Source organism: Tupaia chinensis, unplaced genomic scaffold (genome assembly GCF_000334495.1).
Source record: "Tupaia chinensis unplaced genomic scaffold, TupChi_1.0 Scaffold000187_1, whole genome shotgun sequence".
NCBI classification, from domain to species: domain Eukaryota; kingdom Metazoa; phylum Chordata; class Mammalia; order Scandentia; family Tupaiidae; genus Tupaia; species Tupaia belangeri.
In genome coordinates this window covers 1,121,071-1,144,639 of record NW_006159662.1, presented here as the reverse complement: position 1 = coordinate 1,144,639, position 23,569 = coordinate 1,121,071, and the positions used below count along the sequence as shown (strand labels likewise).

At 43.5% G+C, this 23,569-nt stretch overlaps 3 protein-coding genes across 7 annotated transcripts in view; 2 read left to right on the top strand and 1 right to left on the bottom strand.

The window, feature by feature from the left end:
• The first annotated feature begins 40 nt into the window (after positions 1–40).
• On the top strand, positions 41–9,795 carry AMZ2 (archaelysin family metallopeptidase 2). The gene is given in 9 exon segments (XM_006172160.3): positions 41–512; positions 735–827; positions 1,583–1,865; positions 2,171–2,344; positions 3,375–3,503; positions 6,550–6,713; positions 8,480–8,534; positions 8,537–8,655; positions 9,589–9,795. Coding segments are annotated over 7 exon segments (1,080 nt in total). The 5' UTR covers positions 41–512; positions 735–827; the 3' UTR covers positions 9,745–9,795.
• A 2,241-nt stretch (positions 9,796–12,036) lies between these two features.
• The window catches only part of ARSG (arylsulfatase G), a 141,413-nt gene continuing 129,880 nt past the window's right edge, over positions 12,037–23,569 (top strand). For both annotated transcript variants that reach the window (XM_027771147.1, XM_014587162.2), the window contains exon 1: positions 12,037–12,240. The gene's annotated coding sequence lies outside the window, so the exon portion shown is untranslated. The remainder of the gene's footprint in view (positions 12,241–23,569) is intronic.
• SLC16A6 (solute carrier family 16 member 6) overlaps positions 19,824–23,569 on the bottom strand; it is a 24,993-nt gene continuing 21,247 nt past the window's right edge. For all 4 annotated transcript variants that reach the window (XM_006146746.3, XM_027771152.1, XM_027771151.1 and 1 more), the window contains one exon: positions 19,824–22,332. In XM_006146746.3, the coding sequence (XP_006146808.1) occupies positions 22,082–22,332 (251 nt within the window). In that variant the 3' untranslated portion in view covers positions 19,824–22,081. The remainder of the gene's footprint in view (positions 22,333–23,569) is intronic.

Below are 23,569 nucleotides of genomic sequence, written 5' to 3'. Positions count from 1 at the left end.
GTAGAGGCTGGGGATGGCCGCGGTCGGTGGGAAGGGATGAGGATGTGGGAGGGACGGCCGCAGCGGACTCAGCGCGATCGCGGGGGCGGGGTGTCTCCAGGGAGAGAGGCCCGGCCTTGCAGGAGGCTCCCAGGGGGAAAAAAGGTGGAGAGTCCGAGGAGAGCCCCGTCTCCACCCTATCCGGCCGCATGGGCCCAGCACAAAGTGACAGTTGCTATAGGCAACCAGCCAGAGTGACCAAGTGGTCCCGGTTTTCCTGGGATGGTTCGGCTTTAGGACTGAGGCATCCCTGGCCTTCGGCCCCCGCAGTGACCCTTTTCTGCCTCCCCTGCTCCCCTCCTTCTGGGGTGCCACCCCGATTAGACCTGGGACGCTAAAGGAGGCCTGGCCTTTTACACCACATGTTTTGTGTTAGGGTGAAGACACCTTCCACGACACGTTGCCAGCCAGACCCAAACATGCCGGTCCTTGTAAGGTAAACACTTCAGTGGGAGCCTCCCTCCTTTATAAAGGTAGGTAGAAATACAGGAGGACACTTTTTACTTTATCTTTGTTTTATAGAGAAGTCATATTTCTGCCCCTCTCTTAAACCCCAGGACTCAGAGGCTCAATTGGAATAGACATAGCTTAAGCTTTCCCATCAGTAGTCCATCATTACACTGAATAAATGTAGATAATTAATGCGATTGTAGTCACAGATGTTCTTTTTATTTATTTTAATATTTCTAACTCAGAAGCCTGCCGGTGGGACATCTGTTTGACCTAATCAGACGGAAGGATGAAAGCTTTACACAGGAACACCACATGAATGGAAGAGAACTGTCATCGTTAGTCTGTGGATTAGTCACCAATGTCTTCCCCAGTGTGACATGACTTTGAGGTGATAAATTTCAGCTGCTAAGATGTATCTTGTCAGCTTTTAGTTAAATTACAGAAAAGGCAGGGTTTATATTCTCTGTTATTGAACATTTTTGAGTCACATTGGAAAGGACAAGTATTTTTCATGTGGGTATAATGAGTTAATTCATCATATTATTTCGAAGGAAGAAAGTTGAATATCAGGTTATGCTCTTAGGGTATCACCACTAATATTTTATGAGTTGGAGGAAACTGAGTTCGTGGTTTTCTTTTCAATTTCATAGATACTGTCCCTAAGAAATTGATTCAAAATGTGGTTTCAAGAGGCATTAGCAATCAGACCTAATTCCAAGGAGCAATTAGAAATAGTCTTGGGGGGGAACCAGCAGTTAGCATAATGGCTATGTTGCCGGACTCCCACGTAGTCGACCGCGGTTCGCATCCCGGACCCAGTGGCTTAAACCTCACGCCGGGCGCGTGTGCGTGCGTGTCCAAGATCCCGAGAGGAGAATGGAGGAGAAGGGATTGCAGTATGACCATCCCCCCGAGGGGTGATTTCTCGCTTTCTGTCTCTATGTCTCTCTCTGTCTGTCTGGCGAGTGCACGCGCCCTATAGCGAAAACCTCTCCAAAAAAAAAAAAAAAACAGAAATAGTCTTGGGGGATAAGTAAAGTCTCCAATATGGACGTGCATCTTATATTTGCTATGTTTGTATTTTTGGTAGATGCAGACAGTACGGCACTCTGAACAGACACTCAAAACAGCTCTAATCTCAAAGAACCCAGCACTTGTGTCACAGTATGAGAAATTAGATGCAGGGGAGCAGCGTTTAATGAATGAAGCCTTCCAGCCAGCCAGTGATCTCTTTGGACCCATCACCTTGCATTCCCAGTCAGATTGGATCACCTCCCATCCTGAGGATCCCCAAGACTTTGAACAGTTTTTCAGCAATCCTTACAGAAGGACACCATCTCCAGAGAAACACAGTATTTATATACAGTCCATTGGTATGTACTGGTAATCTATGCTGGTTTGGGTTTGCTTTGCATAATGGTGCTCATCAGATAGTTTGGGTGGTTGGTCTGGGCAGTTTTTATTATTTATTAATTTTTGTATTTATGCAAAGGTTTTGTAATCAAATTGACTTAAAAAAAGAACATTTTGTTTCCTTGTAATTCATATTGACATCAGTGAATGCATTAAAAATGTAGAGTTTGTTTTAAAGCTCAAATTTCTAATTAATAGACTAAGGCAAAGATTGAATAGTTTAATCTCTGAAAGTTCTGCATTTACCCTTTCTTCCATATTACAGGATCTCTAGGGAACACCAGAATTATCAGTGAAGAATATATTAAATGGCTCAAGGGCTACTGTGAAGCATTTTTCTATGGCTTGTCAGTCAAACTCCTAAAGCCTGTTCCTGTTTCTGCAACAAGATGTTCCTTCAGAGTCAATGACCACACACAAAACCTTCAGATCCATGCAGGTGAATTAAACAGCTTTCTAATTTCAATCGAGTAAAGAAAATACATATACACAGCAAACACACACACACACACACACACACACACACACCCCTATACCTGAGGGGACTTCATAGAGTCCATGGAAAAACAGAATTAAAAGTATGATTTTATTTTGGTGTAAAAAATATTGAAATCTGTGCGTAGTTTTGTTTTGTTTTGAAGTTGTCAGAAGGCGTGAGTGCTCGCCAGAGAGAGACAGGCAGAGCAAGAGAAAGCATCTTCTAATGGGGCATGGTTATGCTTCAATCCCTTCTCCATTTTTCCTTCATTTTGGGATTGAGGGCATGCATGCACATTTACCTGCCATATTTTTCTTCTTAAATTTTTTTTGGAGATGTTTTTGCTAGAGGACGCATGTGCTCACCAGAAAGACAGAGAGACAGAGAAACAGAAAATGAGAAATCAACCCCTAGGGTGGATGGCCACACCTCAATCCCTTCTCCATTCTCCTCTTAGGATTTTGGGCATGCATGCACACACGCCCAGCCTAAGTTTAAGTCACCGGGTCCAGGACTGGAACCGTGGTCCGTCTACATGGGAGTCCAGTGACATAGCCATTACACCAACTGCTGGTCCTGACCTGGCATATTTTTCAAACCACTGGGACCAGGCTGGAATTGCAGCTCGCAGTTGGTAGGCCACTAGGCCTCAGGGCTGGCCCACGTTGTTGTTCTTGTTTTTAAAGATTTTCAAATTTTATTTATTTATTCATTTTTTTTTTAAACTTTTGACCAAAGAGATACACGTACAGAGAGAGAGAGAGAAAAAAAGAGAGAGGGAAAGTGAGAAAGCAAGCTACCAGGTCCACAGCTTGAACCGTGGTCAGCCATGCGGGAATGTTCAGTGCCTTAACCATCATGCCACCTGCTGGTTCCCCATAGCTTTTTCATAGTATGTATTTTCTAAGAACCTTTTGAAGACTCTGTATGTGTGCATGACTTATGTTTCCGTATACTTGCATATAACATGTACACATTTCTTTTCAAATAGGGCACATCCTGAACTTCTTAAAAAAGAGGAAACCTGAGGATGCCTTTTGTGTTGTGGGGATAACAATGATTGACCTTTATCCAAGAGACTCCTGGAATTTTGTCTTTGGACAGGCCTCTTTGACAGATGGTATTCCTTTTTTGACATTATTGGTAGAAACTTCCTCCATCCACTTGAGAATATTTGAAGGTGTTAAGAGGGAAAACAATTCCAACTAAGGATAATTTTGATATTGTAAAACTGTAGAGTGTTTCAGTGAGGTGTCAGCCGTGGTGTTAAGTGGGCTGCTAACAGAGTCTCATGCTCTGGGTTCCTGCCCAGTCAGCCGGAACCCATTCACTTCCTCCACAGCTTGAAGGTATTGATACCTACTTGACACTGTCATCTTGAGATCATTTACATCAGAAGTACATATATATGCCCGGCACATTTAGAGCCATTTACCACAGCTGGTAAATGTGAGTGATTTCATGGCAAGATGAGTTAAGCAAAGGTATCTGAGCTATCAGTATGTGTGGAAGTCTTGCTAGTTGTTTTTTCAGCCCTTCATTTTCAGCGTCATCTTGCATAGATGGGGTAGCCACAGCCTGATGTATAGTGTACGCCTTCTCATCCTGTGCCTTTTGATGTTTGGGTTTTCCCGTTTGCTTTTTTGCTTAAAGCCAACCTCAGTCTGTGATTTGAGATATGATAAACTCTGACTCATGAGGGACTCTGTGGTGATACTGAGAGTGGGAGAGGATCTGGAAACAAGTCATTTTTATCTGTCTGTATTTTCTTTTTGATCTCTCTCTACTCCTCTCTACCTTTATATGTTCTTATTTCTCTAATGTCACCCCTAGGATCTAAGGGCAGTGGGTCCTTAGCTTCCTGGGGTTGGGGAGTGAGTGCCAGGGGCTGGGTTGGGAGGGAGTGGTCTGTCTGGGTGGCATGTTAGCTTGAGGGGGGGGCGTTGGGTGGAGGGATTCTTCTACTAGGGATGAAGGCTGGTGGGACAAGAGAACCTCTTTTTCACAGCTACGCCTTCAGCCTCAGTTTATCCTTATAGTGTCTTGTGACCCACCAACAGGCTCTCTTGGAGACCTGGGTCACTACTGTCTTACTGATTTTTGGTGTGAGCTAGCGTTTTATTCAAAGTTCTTTTATTACTAACCTGACAAACATGGAGACATTCAAAATAACTTTAAAACAATTTATCTAGGTATTGGTAGCCAAGTTATCAAATGCACTTGAGGAAGCCAGGAAATGTTGCCCCAAACTGTGTCTGCTTTAGTTCTTTTTATTTTTGTAAGTTCCTAATACTGTATAACCTAAGAAAAGATGTAGTAGGCCATGAGGTGGCATAGTGGTTAAAGCAGTGGGTCCCACATTTAGAGCCACGGTTCGAGTCCTGGACCCGGTGGCATGAAAATCATGCTGGATGTATGTGTGTGCATGCCCAAAATACTGAGAGGAGAGTGGAAGAGAAGGGGTGATTTCTTTCTCCCTCTCTCTCTTATCACTCTCTGGTGAGTGCCTGTATCCTATGGCAAGAATCTTAAAAACAAAAAAGAGAGAAAGGAAAGGTGTGGTAATGTAGCAGAATAGTTCTCTGATTAGTATCTTACCACAGGTGGCCTTGGTTTCTTTACGTTTACAGAGATTCATGCTTTTACTTTTTGTTTGTTTTAATGCCAAAGTGTGCATGAGAAGGGAGAGAAAGCACCCTCCAGTAGAGCTCGGTCACACTGCGATCCTTGTGCCCCCAGTTCTCCATTTCGTCAGGACCCTGGGCACCTATGTACACACCCAGGTGTTCCCATGCCCCTGAGGCGAGAGGACTTGGGTTTCTGGTCAGCCGTGTGGGATCCAGCTCCCTCCACACATTACCGAACTGTGCTGTTATGGGACTGATGCTTTTAAACTGAGAAACATTTATTACCAAGAGAGAATCTTCTATTTGTAGGATTATTAGAAGAAAGAAATGTTCTTGCTAGAGTTATCGTGCTGAAATATGCCATGTTGTTTGGCCAGAGGAGGTCACCTGTGATACACGAATCGATTTAGTTTTCCCTTAGCTTCCAGAATGCTGGCTTTTTCCTAAATTTCAAATACCAATCTGTTGTTTCTGAGAGTGGCTGAGGAACATTCTTTTTTAGTTTAGTTAGATTGGACAAACTTATTATGTGTTAATTTCTTTACCAAAAAAACCCTGGTGATTACTTTAAAGTAACAGCTGAAGGGAGACAGAGATGAAAGTGATCGTGAAAACCCCTTGAGCTAATTATGCATGAAACTGTGTGTGCCATGCTTGCACAGGTGGTGATAGAGCTGTAGGTGGGACGCAGGGAGTCAGTCACGGGTGCTCATTCTGGACCCCGGACACCAGCTCCGTCACAGAACCGTGCTGTGCTTAAAAGGGGGCTGGGTGGCAGAGGCTGTTCTGTCTGAAGGCATTTTCTGAGCTATGGGCCTCAGGGCGCCGGGCTGGAACAGGGCAGTGTCCTCAGGGCCCTGCGAGGGCTGCCAGTGGCCCTGACAAGTGTGGTACAGAGATCTGTTCATTGTGTTTATTTCAAGAGTATAAGCAAGACTTCCTGTTGTTCATGTGAGCGTTTTTCATAGCCTCTATTGGAGGGTTTGATTTGGACTACTCAAGAAAGAGACTTCTGTTGTAGTTTTGGAAAACTGAGACTTTCAAGTGTTTAAGAATTTGACTTCTGATTCGTTGAGTTTTACCAGGGGGGGCAAATTGGATAACAACAGCAAAAGATGTCGGTAGGGAGGTCAGGACTGAAGCCCTCCTTCACTCTGGGGAACCTCTGGTGTGTCAGACTGTGTGAGCACTCAGCATAGGGGTGTCCTCACTGCCCAGAGGTCCTGCAGGCTTTGTTTTAGTTTTTGTCATAGGATGCATGTGCTCACTCGAGAGAGACAGAAGGAAAGTGAAAAATGACCGCCCGGGACATGGCCTCGCCATAGTCCCTTCTCTGTTCTCCTCTTAGAATTTCAGTAATACATGCACACATACCTGGTGTGATTCTCAAGCCACCGGGTCCAGGACTCCATCCATGGTCAACCCCATGGGAGTCCAGCACCTTAACCACCATGCCACCTGCTGCCCCTGGCAGGCTCTTTTTGGTCTTTCCTTCAGCACTCTTACTCTCCTTCTGTTGTCCTTGTCCTTTTGTTCTAGGTGTGGGGATATTCAGTTTTGCCAGGTATGGCAGTGATTTTTATAGCTCACACTATGAAGGCAAAGTGAAGAAGAAGCCTCAGAAAACTTCAAGTGACTATTCGATTTTCGATAACTATTATGTTCCTGAAATAACTGGTATTCTGCTACTTCGATCTTGTAAGGTGAGTCGTTTAGAGAAATCCTACAGAAGCGTTTTTTTTTTTTAAAGAAATCTTAATTCTCTAAATTACATGAAGGTTTTCCAAAAAGTTCAAGGAAAATGTATATTATGAAAAAACATGCATTTAAAAAAATTTTTGGACCACAATAAACTTGCACTATAATTCCATTTTTCTATGAACTCTTTGAAGTCATATATTGTCATTCCTATGGTAATACACCTGAGTTTGTATCATATCATTTGTATACTTTTGGTGGATATCCCTTGACTAAAATAATCTATATAAACAGAATTTAGGGTAGTTTCCATGACTTGGTAGCTGGGGCAGCCAGATCCTAGCTGGCTAACTGCAGTTTGTGTCCTGGATCTGGTGTCTTGAGAAACATGACAGGCATGTGTATGTACGTGTCCAAAGTCCTGAAGGAAGAGTTGGAGGAGAAGGGGTTGAGGTATGACCATTCCCCCTGCGGGGTGCTTTCTCCCCCTCCCTCTCTCTGTCTATCTCTGGTGAGCACACAAACCCTCTATCCAAAAAGAAAAATTAAAAAACAAAAAAAACCCAGAATTTTAAATAATAATTTTTTTAAAAAAGGAAAAAATCCCAGAATTTAAATGGTTACCTTAATATCGAAATTTATAACGTCAGTGCCAGTTTTTTGTCCTGCTGGATAAATGCAATCTTGACCGTACCTTGTCCTCACTGTTAAATCTGGTGTGAGTGGGTGACCTCCTCTTCCAAAAGCCTTGATCAAGTAAAGCTCCTTCCTGAGGCTTTGGAGGACCCCTGCCCTCTGGCATCTTCTTTGGGGTCCAGGCTACCCTTGACTAGTTGTGCCAACAGCTCCTGACACGCCCTACCCCTGCTCTTTGGAAATCCCGTCTCCCGTCTCCATAGCCAGAGACATAGACTTTCCCTTCTTCTGGAGGAGTTCTGCATTCACCAGCACTACCTGCAGGCTCTGAAAACCATCCCTCTTAGAATGTTTTCTAAGTATGTTCCATGGGCCTGTGTCCATGTCACCTGAAGTGCTCATTAACACATAGCTCAAGCCCCCTTTGCCCAGACCTAGGGAATCAGCATCTTTGGGGGCCTAGGGGAGACCCTGAGATTCTGAATTGTAACAAGTACCCCACTAGTCTAGAGCAAGGGTTCTCAATAGGGATTTTGCTGCCCTGGGGACATTTGGCAATGTCTGGAGATATTTTTTTTGGAGAGGTTTTTGCTATAGGACGCGTGCGCTCTCCAGACAGAGAGAGACATAGAGACAGAAAGCGAGAAATCACCCCCCAGGGGGGATGTTCACACCGCAATCCCTTCTCCTCCATTCTCCTCTTGGGATCTTGGGCACGCATGCACACGCGCCCGGCATGAGTTTAAACCACTGGGTCTGGGATGCGAACCGCGGTCGACTACGTGGGAGTCCAGCGACATAGCCATTACGCTAACTGCTGGTTCCCTGGAGATATTTTTGATGTCACAGTTGGGAGGGGGTTCTGCTGGCATCTACCAGGTAGAGGCCGGGGATGCTGCTGAACTTCTACAACACCCATCATGGAGTCCCAGTTCAGCATGCCAGCACCGTCGAGGTGAGAAACCCTAGTCCAGGGGAAGAGAGGAAGGGATATGTAAACTATTGGGGGAAATGGATTAAGTCTTCAAAGATCTGGTGATGATGGTAAGGGAATTGATTTCTGGAAATCTGTTTCTTGGAAAAGGTTGTTGTTGGTGATGGTGGTGCTATAAGCTTCAACCTGAATGTCTTGCAGACTTTAACCCATGAGATTGGACACATATTTGGACTGCGCCACTGCCAGTGGCTCCCCCCCCCCCCCAGGGCTCCAACCACTTGGAGGAGGCAGACCGGCGCCCTCTCAACCTCTGCCCCATCTGTCTGCGCAAGCTGCAGTGCGCTGTGGGCTTCAACATCGTAGAGCGATACAAAGTACATGGCACGGGCGGCGGGGGGACGTGGCCATTGAAGCAGCAAACTGACATTTTCTATTAGGTCCTTCTCTAGAGCTATCGTTTATCTCAGGAAATTAGAGTAAAGATAAACAGGAAGCTGTGGTTTGAAAAAAAAAATGCAAAGAAATACCCTTCTTAAAAACTTCATCTTGCCCATGAGTGATGAATACTTTAAAATTCAGTGAGAAACACTGGAAGACATTTCTCTGTTTCTCCTTCACTTAGGGCAAGAGAGTTAGTGCAGAACAGAATAAATACTATCACGTGTGGCACAGTGCATTTTTACAATGTGTGGATGTGATTTATCTTTTGAAATGTAGGACAAGGTATGTTCATCGGAAAGAAAGGATAATTTTCTGTAAGAAGGAAGAGGGAAAAGTAGCTAGTCTCAGTCTGTGAGAGGGCATGTGTGCCCACATGTGCCCACAGACATACCAAAACCAAAGTACAGTGACATGGCTGCTCAGTCAGGTGATTGTACATGTTTACACATGCGTCTTTACATGCCTATGCCAGCACATACACTTACATGTGTTCCCATGTACGTCAAATTAAAAGCACAGTGACATCCCTGTGGAATGTTTAGCATGTAGAGAAAAGAAAATACTATCTTACTACCCTGAAAGAACAGTATCAAGAGTTAGTATATTTCTTTTTCACCTTTTTTCTATGTGTATTTTAGACCATAGATTGCAATTAGAGTTTGTGTATTTTTGGCATAGGCTGTGTCACTCAGTATGTCCTAAGTGTGGCTTCGTATTCATAACCTTGTTTATCAAAGGCAACATCTTCACGGGTGATGTCCCTATCTAGAGAACCGGACTTGAAGAACCCTATCTAGAAGCCAGTGTTTCTCTGTTGTCTGAAACTGCTATGCTGTGATTTGTTAAAATCTTTCCTGTCTTTCAAGGCGCTGGTGAGATGGATCGATGACGAGTCTGCTGCCACACCTGGAGTGACTCCAAAGCATAGTCGTGAGGATAATGTGAATCTGCCAAAACCCATTGACGCTTTTAAGGAATGGAAAGAATGGATAATAAAATGCCTTGCTGTCCTCCAGAAATAAGGACCTTCAAATAGGAGCAACTAAAATAAATACTTGCATATCATGCTTTTATTTGGGTGAAATACTTCATTGGAATAAGTCGTTCACCGATTCTGTGCTATGTCAGCTGCTAAAGCTGCTAAACGTCACTATAAGCTGTTGCTTCCTTCAGGGAGAAGCTGAAATGATCCCTGATCACAAAATTGAAATGAGGCTCATTTTGAATAATGAAAAACTCTATAAACTCTTCATCTTGTCTTCCTAGCCTGATCTGGCATGGAGCACATCATTTCCATTCTTCAAATAAGCTTATGTCTCATAGGAGAGCTAGGGCTGGCAGTAACTGGCAAGTAAGGGAATACTTGAAAAATAGCTGTGTATGTTCCAAAGAACCAACTAACCTAATTCCAGGAGATCGTTCAGTTTTTAGAAGAGATGTTCCCCCTCTGTTAGGCCCAGCCACGTCAGGAAATTTGATGGGCTCAGATCTTCTCCATCCATACCTTTCATTGTCCAAGAGCTTTTCCCAACTATCTTGGGGTGTTCTGCCCTTTTTTTCCTTGTTGGTTATCAGTTTATCCCTGAAAGAAGCAACAGCTTATGTCAGCTGCTTAAAATTAACCTCAAGGGGCCAGCAGGTGGTGTGGCTAAGGTACTAGACTCCTATGTGACTGAATGTGATTTGAGTCCCAGTCTCGCTGGGAGTGTGTGTGTGCATGCTCAAATTCCAAGAGGAGGATGAAGGAGAAGGGACTGTAGTGTGGCCATCTCCCTTTGGGGGTGTGGGGGTTTACACTCTCTTTCTCTGTCTCTGCCAGGCATATTCAAAAACCTAAAGCACATCAAAAAATTAACCTCAAAAATCAGGCCAAACACATTTTATGTTAGTATTTATTTAGCAATCGTCACCTAAGTGTTGCGTATAACTAATTTCACATTGTCTACACTTTTGGACAATTTCTTGGGGTTAAGATTAAATACAACATTGTCGTAGAAAAGGTTGGATGCTGTGGCCCAGCAGGCTGGGAACACCAGGGAGGCCCAGGTTTTATTCCTGGTCCTCCTGACAAAGAAGGGCTGGACCAGGGTTTGAATCCTAGCCCAAGGGCTTAAAAAACAGCACGGGGGCTCCTGCAGGAGCCCAGGATCCTGACTGGATGGAGGACTGGAGAAAAAACGATTACTGTATGGCCTGGTGGCCAGGCCCTGTTGAGGGTTCTCTGGCTCTCTGTCCCTACACTTGGTATTATATCTATATATACTGGGCTCATTATGTTGCCTGTGACCCCTGGAGGTTGAGGTAAGAGGGACTTGCTCTGTCAGGAGTCCTTCCTCTGTTTTTTTTTTTTTTTCTTTCCAGGTTGTCAGAGATCAGGAGCACTCCCTGGACAGACAGAGAGGCAAGGTGCCCCCTTCACCCTGACCCCTGTAGGGCACTGTCAAGCAGCTCTCCCTTCTCTTCCATTTCTCCTTCCTGTGGGGGATTTTAGGCATGGCCCCTGGCCTATTTTCAAGCCCCTAGATGGGTTTGAAGGCTACCAGCCATGTGGGGTCTGACTTTCCTTTACCACCAGTCCAGGCTACTGGAAGGCCCAATCTTAGCCTAAAAATAAAATTATTTTGAAACTCACGCCGGGCGCATGTGTGTGCGTGCCCAAGATCCTGAGAGGAGAATGGAGGAGAAAGGATTGCAGCGGCGTGGCCATCCCCACTGGGGCGTGATTTCTCGCTTTCTGTCTCTCTGTCGCTGGCGAGCGCACGCACCCAATAGCAAAAACCTCTCAAAAAAAAAAATAAAATTATTTTACAGTAACACACAAATCGAAGCAGAGTTTGCTCTGCAAATGCTGATGGAACAGGGTGTTGAACTAGCAAGAGAATTCCTAGGTTTCCACGTCTGAATCCCATCTTAGAAATAAGCGCATTTTGAAAGGCTTGCTCGTATCCTGATCCTGTCCCTCAGCGCCCAAGGAGTGTCTGTGCTAATCTGGGGAAAGATTAGATGTTGACATTTCAGTTCGCAAAGACTTTTCACGGCGAGAGTCAAACAGCAGAACTTGGCAAAGATTATCCTTCGCTTCTTCTCTAGCTTGTTTTTCAAAGTGTCGCTTCCCTGGTCTGAAATTCGTCCCAGTTTGCAGCCCTCCGAGGTGGTGGGGGTGTAGCGGGGAGGCGGCGCTGTCGTTCTCTCCTCCGAGCAGGCAGCTGCGGGGCCGCTATAACTGGCCCTGAGCGGGCCTTTCGGAGCAGGAAGCGCGTCGCTGTCCCCGGCTGCGTCCAGGCGTTTGGTGATTGGCAGCTGGAGCCGCCCGCGCGCCACCTGTTTCCGCCCCTGGGACTTCCCCGAGCTGGGCTCTGAGCGTGGAGCGGGCAGCCCGGCCTGCCCAGGAGTCAGGGCCCGGGGTAACTCCTGCACCGCAGCCTTCCGCGCAGGCCCGCCCGGCAGGGCCCGCGCACCACGTGGGCCGCGCTCTGCGCAAGGCCTTGGAGACTCCGAAAGGCGACCCCAGCCGAGCAGTGAGTGCAATCAGCCCTCCCGTGGAGCATTTTAACAGTGCTTTGTGTCAGCGTTCGGGTTTTAGACACTTCCTAGATGCTTCTACCTAGAGCAGCACCGTCCAATCGAAATCCAATCCAATCCAAGCCATCGAGATTAAGTTAACTTTTTCTGGTAGCGGCCTGAGCAAGTGCAAGAGGAAGGAGAGAGAATCGATTTTGAGCGTATATTTTATTTTATCCAGTGCATCCAAAACATTAAGATGTAATCAGTATGAACCCTAGGCTTCAATGTGGTGTTTTCTCCTCCATAGTGTTCAGATTCTGGAGTGTCTCTTGCTTTCGGCACATCAGGTCTGATTGGCCACATCTCAAGTGCCGGATATCCCCTGTGGCTTGTGCCTCTTGTTCTGGACAGCACAGCTCCAGGTCAGCCCCAGTCTGTACGTACCCACCGGGTCGGGTTTATAGGGAGAAACCTTCATGGAAGTTGACTAGCAGAGCACAGTGATGTTCAAGTTGAGAGGGCCTCAGCACTGAGCCTTTGACCTGTTCTCTGTCATGCCGATTGTTTTATTACAGTCTCCTCTCATGACCAAGGGCCTGGGATGTCCTTTGACTGCATTTTCAGTTTTAAAAGGTGGAGTTGTCAAGTGTTAATAATAGGAAGACCGTACAGTCCATTTCCGTGGTTGGGTGAGAAAACAAGCTTGTGGTCGCTAAGTCAACGTGTGTGTAGTTACACCTAGGGTAAATCTTCCCAGTTCTGAGTTCTGCATTGTTGTTTTTGTTTCTTTGCTTTAGATTTTTGCCATAGGCCTTGTGTGCTCCCTGGAGAAAAAGGGAAAGTGAGGTACAGTGAGAGGGAAGTAAAAAATCACCCCACTACAGGGAAGGCCATGCCACAATCCCTTCTCCATTCCTCTCTCTTGAGATTTCGGGCATGCCCTCACACTTGACAAGCGTGAGTTTCAAGCCTCCAGGTCTGGGACTCGAACCACTGCCAGTCATATAGGAATCCAGTACCTTAACCACTACACTGCCTGCTGACCTTGAACTGTTTTTAACATGACTTCACAGAAGTAAAATACCATCAGCCAGAAACCCAATCACTTTTTTTCAAATTGCTTATTGAAGTGGTTCTGAGATGATTCTTTCTTTCAATTTCTTTTTGTGTGGAGCCATCTGGGGTTACTCAGAGAAATCGGTCTTTGTATATCTGCCTTAGCACCAAAAGAAGAGAAGGGCGATATCCAGAATAGCCATGCCACTAGTTGAGGCATTAAAAGAAAGCCTCATGCAAAACAACGTGGGCTGGAAAATAGGTTAAGGTACAACAAAAGCTGCTCAGGAAATACATTAAAACTCACAGCTGTCCCCTCGCCTACCTACCTAGTGTTAAATTCTTTCCACTGCTCCCTTAGCCTCTGCTCATGGACGGCTGTTTCTTCCTAAGCTCACTCACCCATGAGGACCCCGCTGCAGGGCACTTTGAGACCTGTCCTTGGCAAGCAGTAGATTTAAAGCAATGGCATCCATAGCGTCATTGCACCAGACTCTTGAGCCTGAGTCGTAAATAGATCCCCTCCCCCGTCTCTTGTGTAATTAAAGGAAGGAAAAAAAGGTCAATGAAAAATGAAGAACTCATTCATGTATTTTTACTCATTCAACACTATTTATAGAACATCACTGAGCCTTGGGGATATAACCATGAATGAAAATTGCTACCCTAATGCCCTAGTGGAAGAGACGGATAATCAAGGAGTGAAGAAATGCCTTTTTAACATAATGCCAGAGTACAGGGATAGAAGTAAGAGCTATCTGGGATGGGGTAGTCAGGAATGGTTCCTGAGAGAGGTGATATTTAGAGGTGACCAAATTGAAGGGTCACACTGTGTGCATTTTTTTTTTTTTGAGAGGGTTTTTTTTCACTATAGGGCGCGTGCGCTCGCCAGACAGACAGAGAGACATAGAGACAGAAAGCGAGAAATCACCCCCCAGGGGGGATGGTCACGCCGCAATCCCTTCTCCTCCATTCTCCTCCCGGGATCTTGGGCACGCACGCACACGCGCCCGGCGTGAGTTTTAAGCCACCAGGTCCGGGACACGAACCGCGGTCGACTACGTGGGAGTCCAGCGACATAGCTATTACGCTAACTGCTGGTTCCCACAGTGTGTGCATCTTGAAGGGGAAGGTGTGCCAGGCAGAGCAAACCACCAGTGCTGAGGCTGGAAGCTTGGGCACAAAAGAATAATTCAAAGTGAGACCAGCAGATGGCGTAATGGTTACGTTGCTGGACTCCCTCCTAGTTAACTGCGGTTTGAGTCCCGGACTCGGTGGCTTGAAACTTAAACCAGACGCATGTGCCTGCGTGCCCAAAACCCCGAGAAGAGAACGGAGGAGAAGGGATTGTGGTGTGGCCCTCCCTCCTGGAGGATGATTTTCGCTTTTTGTCTCTCTGTCTCTTCAGAGAGTACACACACCCCATAGCAAAAATCTCTAAAAAAAAAAAAAAACTAAGATAAAATTAAAAGAATAATTCAAAGCATAAGAAAACTAGTAGCAGGAACGAGGGAGAGAGTGACAGCACCAGGAGGTTCACGCAGGGCCCGTGGCTAAGAATCTGTCTGATTTGAGCTTCAAAGGATTATTGAGGCTGCTACGTGGCAAGTTGAGGCAGGGTGGTGTGACTGTTGTCACGATCCAGCTGAGACCGTATGGCTTGGATCAAGGGAACAGGTGGGGTTGCAAAAGCAGTTAGGTTCTGGAGATACAAATATATATAGCTTATTTCTTTTTTTCATGAGCGAGGGAGACAGCACCCCCAACAGGGTCTTGATGCCGCCATCCACCCCCAGCCCAGCCAGCCCTGGATTGTAGGAAGCACATGGTCCTCTGGACGTGCACCCAGAAACTTCCCATGTGGAATTGCCTTGCAGGGTGTGTTTACCGCTGTGCCCCAAGGGCGTTCCAGGTTCTGGATGTATATACTTAGAAACTAGAGTCAATTGGATTTGCATGTGAGGAGCCAGAGGACAGGGCCCCGGGGATGGGGGCTGGAGGGTGGAGGCTGAAGAGAAGGACCCAGAATTCTGCTGGGACACCTGAAGTTGGAGATGCCCAGCTGATAGCCCCATGTTGCCATGTGGACATAGCTAAGTTTCAGGGACAAGGAGCGGACAAAGGATGGGTGTCATCAGCCTTAGAGGAGATACTTAAAGTTTTGGCTGAATTCTAGAGCAGGACGTTGCCAGGGTAGTTCGTATGCTTTGTTCTTAAGTTACAGGAAAGGCACGTACGTGATATAAATACAGGGCCACACTTGGTATCTTCTCAGAATCATTGGTGAAGTGCCGTTGGTTATCAGGGTTACCGTGTGATCCACCCTCTAGGAAATGAATGCGCACTGAACTACGTTTGATTTGGGTGTGAGAGTTTCTACAGAAAAAGCCACGTTGCCAGTTCCACACCACTTTTGTTGTGTCGCACCTCTAGAGAGTCATTACGGACACTGAACACTAGAGGGACCTAGTTTCCTTCCTTAAACAGGGCGGCCAGTCCACCTGTCTGATAGGTCACCCTCATTTAGGGCTTTAAAGACAACTTCTGTTTTCTCAGTGCAGGGTATACTTACAGGAGTGGCCTGTTAGTGCGTACCATGTCTGAACTGTCTTTAAATTTGGCCATCTTAGCTAACGTTCACAATCATTTAAAATTTTAGAGGCAGTAGTGTCTATAACTCTAGATTCCTTTTAGGGAGCCTCATGTGAGTTTTTTTTTTTTTTTTTAAATAAAGATTATGATGATTTGTGATCTAGAATATTTGGAATGGAGTATGGAAATTTATAATAAATACCTCTAGGTGACTTGAATCTGGGCCATGGCTTAGAATGCATTTTCTACTTTATCATCAGGTGTTAAGCTAACAGAAAGGCAAATATGTGTACAAAAGCTGTATTTCATGCTATTGGAGTGTACAATGGACAGCTTTTGTTGAAAGGCTTGCAGATATGTATCAGCTTGCATCTCTCTTGGAAGGGCACATGATCTTAACCCGTATTTACAACTGGGATCATTTTACATTTTGGAGGAAAACAATCTGCATTTGTACTCAAACACTAAATCAGGCTCAAAGCAGAATCCCTTTAATCACAGGAAATGAAGACTGGTAATTTATGAATAAATGTGTTACCAGTGGTTTGATTTTTCCTGTTTTGGGCACCTATAAGGTAAGAAACACTTTGACCACAGTGATCATTTTCTATTGCAAGACCATCAGTTTTCAGAGTTAGGCCATGCGGGGGTGCTAACCTGTCCTAGCATCACAGAGGTATGTAGCAGGCCCCCGAAACTACAGACCACGGGCTGAATCCAGTCTGTTGCCTTAACAAAATCTATTTTTTTAAATCAATAGCCTTTGAGCTAATAATGGTGTTTATATTTTTTATGTAATGGGAAAAAAAATAAGAAGAACATTTTATGTGTGAAAATTTATGGATTCAAATTTAGTATCCATGTATAAAATCTCATTTAAACCCTGCCATGCTCACTTACTTCTATGTTGTCTAGGGCTGTCTTTGACCTACAGTGGCAGAGTTGAATAGTCATGACAGAGACCTTGCGTGACCTGCAAAACTTTAAACATTTGCTCTCAACCTTTATAGGAGAAGTTTGCCAGCCCTGGCAGGGAGAGTCTGCACTATTTACTTAAAGGTTAGAGGAGATCTTAGGGCTCGTCTGTAACTGAATATAGACAGTCTTAAACTATTTGCCCTTATTACCTTTGATAGCCTTACTCTGTGGCGACTGTGCTTCATTCATGTATTTTTCATTAAGAAATTAAGTTCAATCACAGCCACTCAAATTATTCATTTTAATTCTTAGCTGAAAGTATGCGTTTTCATTTGATTACACTCATACTTTTATTTCCCTCTCCTGTTAGCCATCATTTAACATGTCCCTTGAATTATTTAGTTATTTCCTAAGGTGCTTTAAAATAATTTGTATAAAAGAGTCAATATAAAATACAATTGTCCTGTTTTCCATGATGGAAAGAAAGAGAGAACTAAGTTCAATAGAGTCTGCTGGGAAGCTTTGTGTTTCTAATAAAGTCAAAAGTTTTTTCTTTTAATAACGTATGTACCCATTAGGCTCAACATTTTTAAGTCAAGTTGGGAATGGTTTCTAATCTAGAGTCAGAAATTTACTCTAGTAGTTGTTAAATTTTCTTGGATATTTGCCTTTTTCCTTCATTTTAAACAAAATTTTCTACTTTTTAAATAATTATTTTTTTTAGTATTATTATTATTATTATTTTCAATTTTCTATAGGGCATGTGTGCTCACCAGAGAGAGGGAAAGTGAGAAAGCAAGTTGCCAGGTCTAGGACTTAAACTGCGGTTGGTCATGTGGGAGTTTAGCACCTTAACCACCATGCCGCCTGCTGGCCCCTCTACGTTTTTACCATCATTGGGATATGTATTATCATCAATGATAGATAGGTTATAATTTGATAGTGTTCAGTTTTCTCTTGTTTTAAATGTTAATTTTTGACAAAATTAAAATTGAAATATACAGAATTGAAATATACAGAAAAGCAGAACTTTTCTTTTTTTTTTTTTTACCTTTTTCTGTCTGTCAAATATTTCTTCTCCTTGCACCTCACATGCACTCTCCACATCCACCTGCTTTTTGCCACCCACTTTCCCCCTTATAGACTCTAGGATCCACACCCATCCTCTCACTGTCACATATTCAGATCTCTCAACCTCTGCCATAGACACTCAGTACAAATTGAGTGGAGATATACAATGTGTACCTTTCAAAGTCTGGCTCACTTTGCTCAATATTAAGTCTTCTGTATTCACCTATTTTGAATCAAGTGACAGGAGCTCATCACTTCTTATAGCTGTATAATATTCCATACCATATATGTACCACAGTTTTTCAACCCAGTTATCAGTTTTTTGACACTTAAGTTGGTTCCATATTAGCAATTGTGAATTGCTAAACATAGGTGTGCAAGTTTCTTTCCAATGGAGTGTTTTCCTATTGCTTGGGTATTTACCAAGAAGTGGGATAACTGGATCATATGGAAGTTCTACTTGTAGGTTTTTGAGAAGCCTCCATATTGTTTCCCACAGAGTTTGGACCAATTAATATTCTTACCAGCAGTGTAAGCGGGTTCTCTTTTTCACCACAGCCTCACTAGCACTTGTCATTCTTTAATTTCTTGATCCGAGCCATTCTAACAGGGGTTAAATGGAATGGTACCTCATTGTCATTTTAATTTCCATTTCTCTTATGACAGAAAACTTTGAACATTTTTTCATATGCTTCCTGATCATTCATAAGTCTTCCTTAGAGAGTTGTCTGTTCACTTTGTTTGCCCATCTTTTAATTGGATTATTCACTTTTTTTTTATGAGTGAATTGCTTGAGTTCCCTATGTATTTTGGGTATCGATTGCTTGTGTAAGAAATAATTTGCAAATGTTTTCTCCCATTCCAAGGGTTGTATTTTCACTTTAATTATTGTTTCCTTCACTGTGAGAAACCTTTGTAGCTTGATGTAAACAAAGTGGGATTGCTTGTTTAGTTTGGAGACTATCATCTGTGCTTTAGAGGTCCTCTATTTAAGAAATCTTTGCCTATTCCAATGTCTTCAAAAACTTACCCTATAGGGGCTAGCAGTTAGTGTAATGGCTATGTCACTGGACTCCCACGCAGTCGACCATGGTTCGAGTCCCAGACCCGGTAGCTTAAACTCACACCGGGCGCGTGTGCGTGCGTGCCCAAGATCCTGAGAGGAGAATGGAGAAGGGATTGCGGCGTGGCCATCCCCCCTGGGGGGTGATTTCCTGCTTTCTGTCTCTCTGTCTCCCTCTGTCTGTCTGGTGAGTGCACGCGCCCTACAGCAAAAATCTCTCAAAAACAAAAAACAAAAAACAAACAAACAAACAAAAAACACCTTCCCCTGTATCTTCTACTAATAGTTTTGTAGTTTGAGGCTTTGATCCATTTTGAGTTGATTGTTAAAGTCAAAAGATTTTACAAAAGTTTAAAAAATTACTTGAAATAAACCTTCCTTGAGCTTTTTAAAGAATTATTTATCTGGGACCAGCAGATGGTGTAATGGTTACATTGCTGGACTTCCACAGTCAACCGCTGTTCGAGTTCTGGACCTGGTGGCTTAAAACTCATGCTGGGCACATGTGTGTGCATGGAGAGTGAAAAAGGGATTGCAGTGTAGCCACTCCCTGAGATGGGGTGATTTTTTGCTTTCTGTCTGTCTGTTCTGTCTCTCCAGCAAGCACACATGCCTTATAACAAAAATCTCTCTCTCAAAAAAAAGAAAAGAATTATTAATCTATTTAATTTTATTTGTTATTATTTTTAAAAATTTTGAACAGAGTCAGAGAGAGAAAGGGAAAATGAGAAAGCAAGCTGCCAGGCCCAGGACTCAAACCATGGTCAGCCATGTGGGAGTCCAGTGCCTTAATCACCATGCCACCTCTTGGTCCACCTTCCTTGAGTTTTTATAACTTTAATTGAATCAAACGATGAATGCTGTAAGAGTCATTAAAAAATTATGGACAAAAATCAGTCTTTTTAAATAAAAAAGCCATAAATTTATTGCAAATCTAGAAGTACCAGAATGTCACTAATACAGAACAAACCAGCAACCATGTTTTCATTTTCTCCTAAACATTTAAAACCTTGATTATTGACATACTGAAATTGGCGTACATTTTTTTTTCATGCAGTTAACAGAATGGACATAGAGCAGATCCCTCAGAAATCAGGTATAAATATTAAATTGTATTGAACATTCATAGTAAAAAATATGTTGTAAAGTGCTGAAGTCATGTAAGTCTGCAAAACTGTCACAAGCTCAGAGTTCTGAAGCGGTGACAGAGATTTGCTACATCCACCTTGTTTTAGGTGTGCCTGCTTTTGACACTTTGTCATTTCCTCCCCAAAGTGTTAAAGATTGTCCTATTTCTATGGCTGATAAAATGCTATACAAAATGTAGCAGGTGGTGATAAACTATGCCACTTTCATTTCAGTGCAGAGAAAGATTCAAGCTTGTGTGTACCTGTAACCAAACTAGGCTTGTTATATTTTTCCCCCTGAGTTGTCATAAATTAACAGTAAGATGAATAAAGACGGAGCAGCGAGCATTGACCAGCAGTGAGAGTCGGTAAAGGAGGCGAAGAGCTAGCTCACCTATTACCCTCACACTGGCCCTCTACAGAAAACCGCTAAAATGAGAAATACTATATGTGTAGTGTAACTCCAGAAAAAGCAGTGACCTGTTACCTGATACCTAGGGCAACTTAGAACCATCAAGTCACGGTTCATATAAGACATAAATTATTATTTGTAATTCGTGATGGTAACATGAATGTCTCTGTGACCCCTGTGTGAAATACAGAGATGTTTCAACATTTAGATGTTTTTAAAAAAAAAAAAAAATCAGAAGTGCTTTAATAGTTTGATTACAAAAAAGTAAGAAATGCTTCAACAAGTCATTGAACTATAATTCTGAACAGAAGATCCTCAAGTATTCTTAGGTGATAAAACACATTATTTTTAAAAGCTATGGCGATTTGCTCTTCATTATTTTTTTCCCCTTTAAATACCACATGTTGCCTTTAATCAATGTGAAGAATCATTACAACTTGGCCTTTCATGAGAGTAACTTAAGAAGATAAGCATTCTTTAAAAGATTGCATAAAGGAACTAAAATGCTACGTATATCTCAGATTTTATTTCTTTTGATTACTTTAATCATCTTAGAATAACTTAATAATAAATAGTGGTTTAAATTAAAGACACTACAATCATATACTTCTGAGTGATTAAAAGCAACAGGAAGCACATTTTTGAATGCCATTTTGTATATCCGATATTAAAATACTTCTGGTCAAAACTGGCCATCAAAAGAAGTGGTAATCTTCACATTTATGAAGTTCAAGTTACATGTATAATTAAAATTTTTATTTGTTAGTCAAATGTTTGGTCTTACTGTGCTTCGCTTCCATGCAATATTTGGAAAATTCAGAGGCCACAATTTGTTAATGAAAACCTCAGTCTTTCTTAAAAGGGTTTTAAAAATTATTCCTATTTCTGAAAATTAGACCATTTTAAAATGATTGAACTTTGTTTTTTTGGAATGGCTAATTTCACCTCAGTAACCCGGCCTACATGTCATTACATGACATCGTAGTTTACCACATACGAGCACTGAAAACTGCTCGGCCAACCCATGGGCTGACAGCAGTTGTCCCTCGGTACCCGTGGAGCTTGGTGTCAGACACCTCAGCCAGCCACCACGGATACCAGATCCACGGATTCTCACGCCCTTTATGTAGATGGTATATTTACATGTAGCCTACACAATCCTCCCAGATTATTTTAAAGTCATCTCAGCATGACATATAAGGGAAAAGGAAAATAAACAGACAAACTGGTTTGGCATCTGTCTTTTGGGGAGCTACCCCCCATTTCATAACCATGGGAGTTGCCTGGCTACATATGCTACATTGGTTGAATCCGAGGATCTGGGGGGCCAGCTGCATTTTAATACTGGAATGTGAGCCAGAGCCCTCCTGGGGAGCTTTGTATTGCTACTGAATCCAGCCAGATTAATATGTGGGAGAATGGTTGTCTCTGTTTGGGCTTAAACAAGCAAAAAGGAAAACTTAAAAGAAGAAAGAGATGTTGGTAGAACTGTTGACATAAACATTCCCTTTAAGACGTAGTTTTTGCAAGTGGGTAGAGTGGTCAGCTCTCCTGCCTCCCTCTGTTCTCCTAGTCCCAACCCAGCCCACACAGTGGCTGTTGTCATAGCCAACATCTCATACTGGCTCCGTCTTCCCATGGACTCTATGCTCATTTTTCCCAAGATCCATTTCCAGAAAGTCTTCAGGGATGTCTTGTAAAGCCTTCCCACGATGGCTCTCCACCTTGGTTTCACCTACATGGTGACGTCGGCACAGTCCCGTTTTACAAGGTCTCACCAGGGCGAGGCACACGGCAGCCATGGCCATGCCGGCAGCACAGGAGTAGAAAGCCCTGCTGTACACCTTGCTGTGGTCCACCAGCAGACCTGGGAGGAAGTGGCAGCATCGTCAGCCTCGTCACTGCAGACGGAAACCCTCACACCCCGGCACCCATCAGATTCAGAAACCTTTGCTTTCCTTGCTTTGCTTTCCTTCCTTCCTTCCTTCCTTCCTTCCTTCCTTCCTTCCTTCCTTCCTTCCTCCCTCCCTCCCTCCCTCCCCTTCCCTTCCCTTCCCTTCCCTTCCCGTCCCTTCCTTCCTCTCTTTCTCTCTCTCTCTCTTTCTTTCTTTCACTCTCTCTCTCTTTTTTAATATTTATGTTTCTTATGAGTGAGAGACAGGAAGAGAGAAACTGAGAGACAGCACTCCCAACAGTCTCAATGCTGCGATCCACCCCCAGCCCCAGCCAGCTCCAGATCTCAGATACATGTGCCTGCTATACTCAGGTAGACCTCTGGACCCAGACCTGGCCTGCTCCTTCCAGCCTCACAGAAGGTTGTGTTTTAGCACTGTGCCACTGCCCACCCCCTTATATTCTTCTTTTTTTTTTTTAAAGAAAAAAAAGGAGTTGAAAGCAAAAACTTTTGCTAGGCTGGAGAAAAGAAACAAATTGTACAAATATACAGCATATTTTGCACCTGAGGCACTTAAGTTGCTAACTTGCTAGGGCCAAATCTGTCCTAGCAAAGCATCTAAGCCATGGGACAGTGAGTCGTGTGCTTCTTTGAAAAGATAATATTCTTCAGTAAGGAAAGAGCTGTGTTATTTTCATTTGTTGTCACTTCAGGTATCTTTCAGCAGGGGTAGGCTTTCTAATCACAGAAACTTCAAGGACTCATTTCAGATCTAAGATAGGAAACTTACCTATGTCCCTTTACTAAGAGATAATCTGTCCTGATCAGTTAAATATTTACAGGGTGTTGTCAAACACCTTTCCTAAGAAGGGAACATGATTTATAGAAATCCCTTACTTCTATTATTCTACACATCAGATAGATTATAAAGATCTAAAACCCAGGGATTCTCCTCTATCATTAGATAAGGCAAGATGATGGGACAAGCCTGGGGCAACTTGGTCTGCACTCACAGGTTCTGATCCTGACCCGGTCACTAATTCACTGGATAGCCTTCAGGTTAAATCCTTTGCTCTCTAGTTCCTTATATATATTTTTCCCTTCTTTTTTTTGAAAACCTATTCGTTTACTTTTTTGGTGAGCGAGAGACAGAAATGGCAACCCCCCCCCCCCCCCCACACCCACACACCACCTCAACACCAGGATCCAC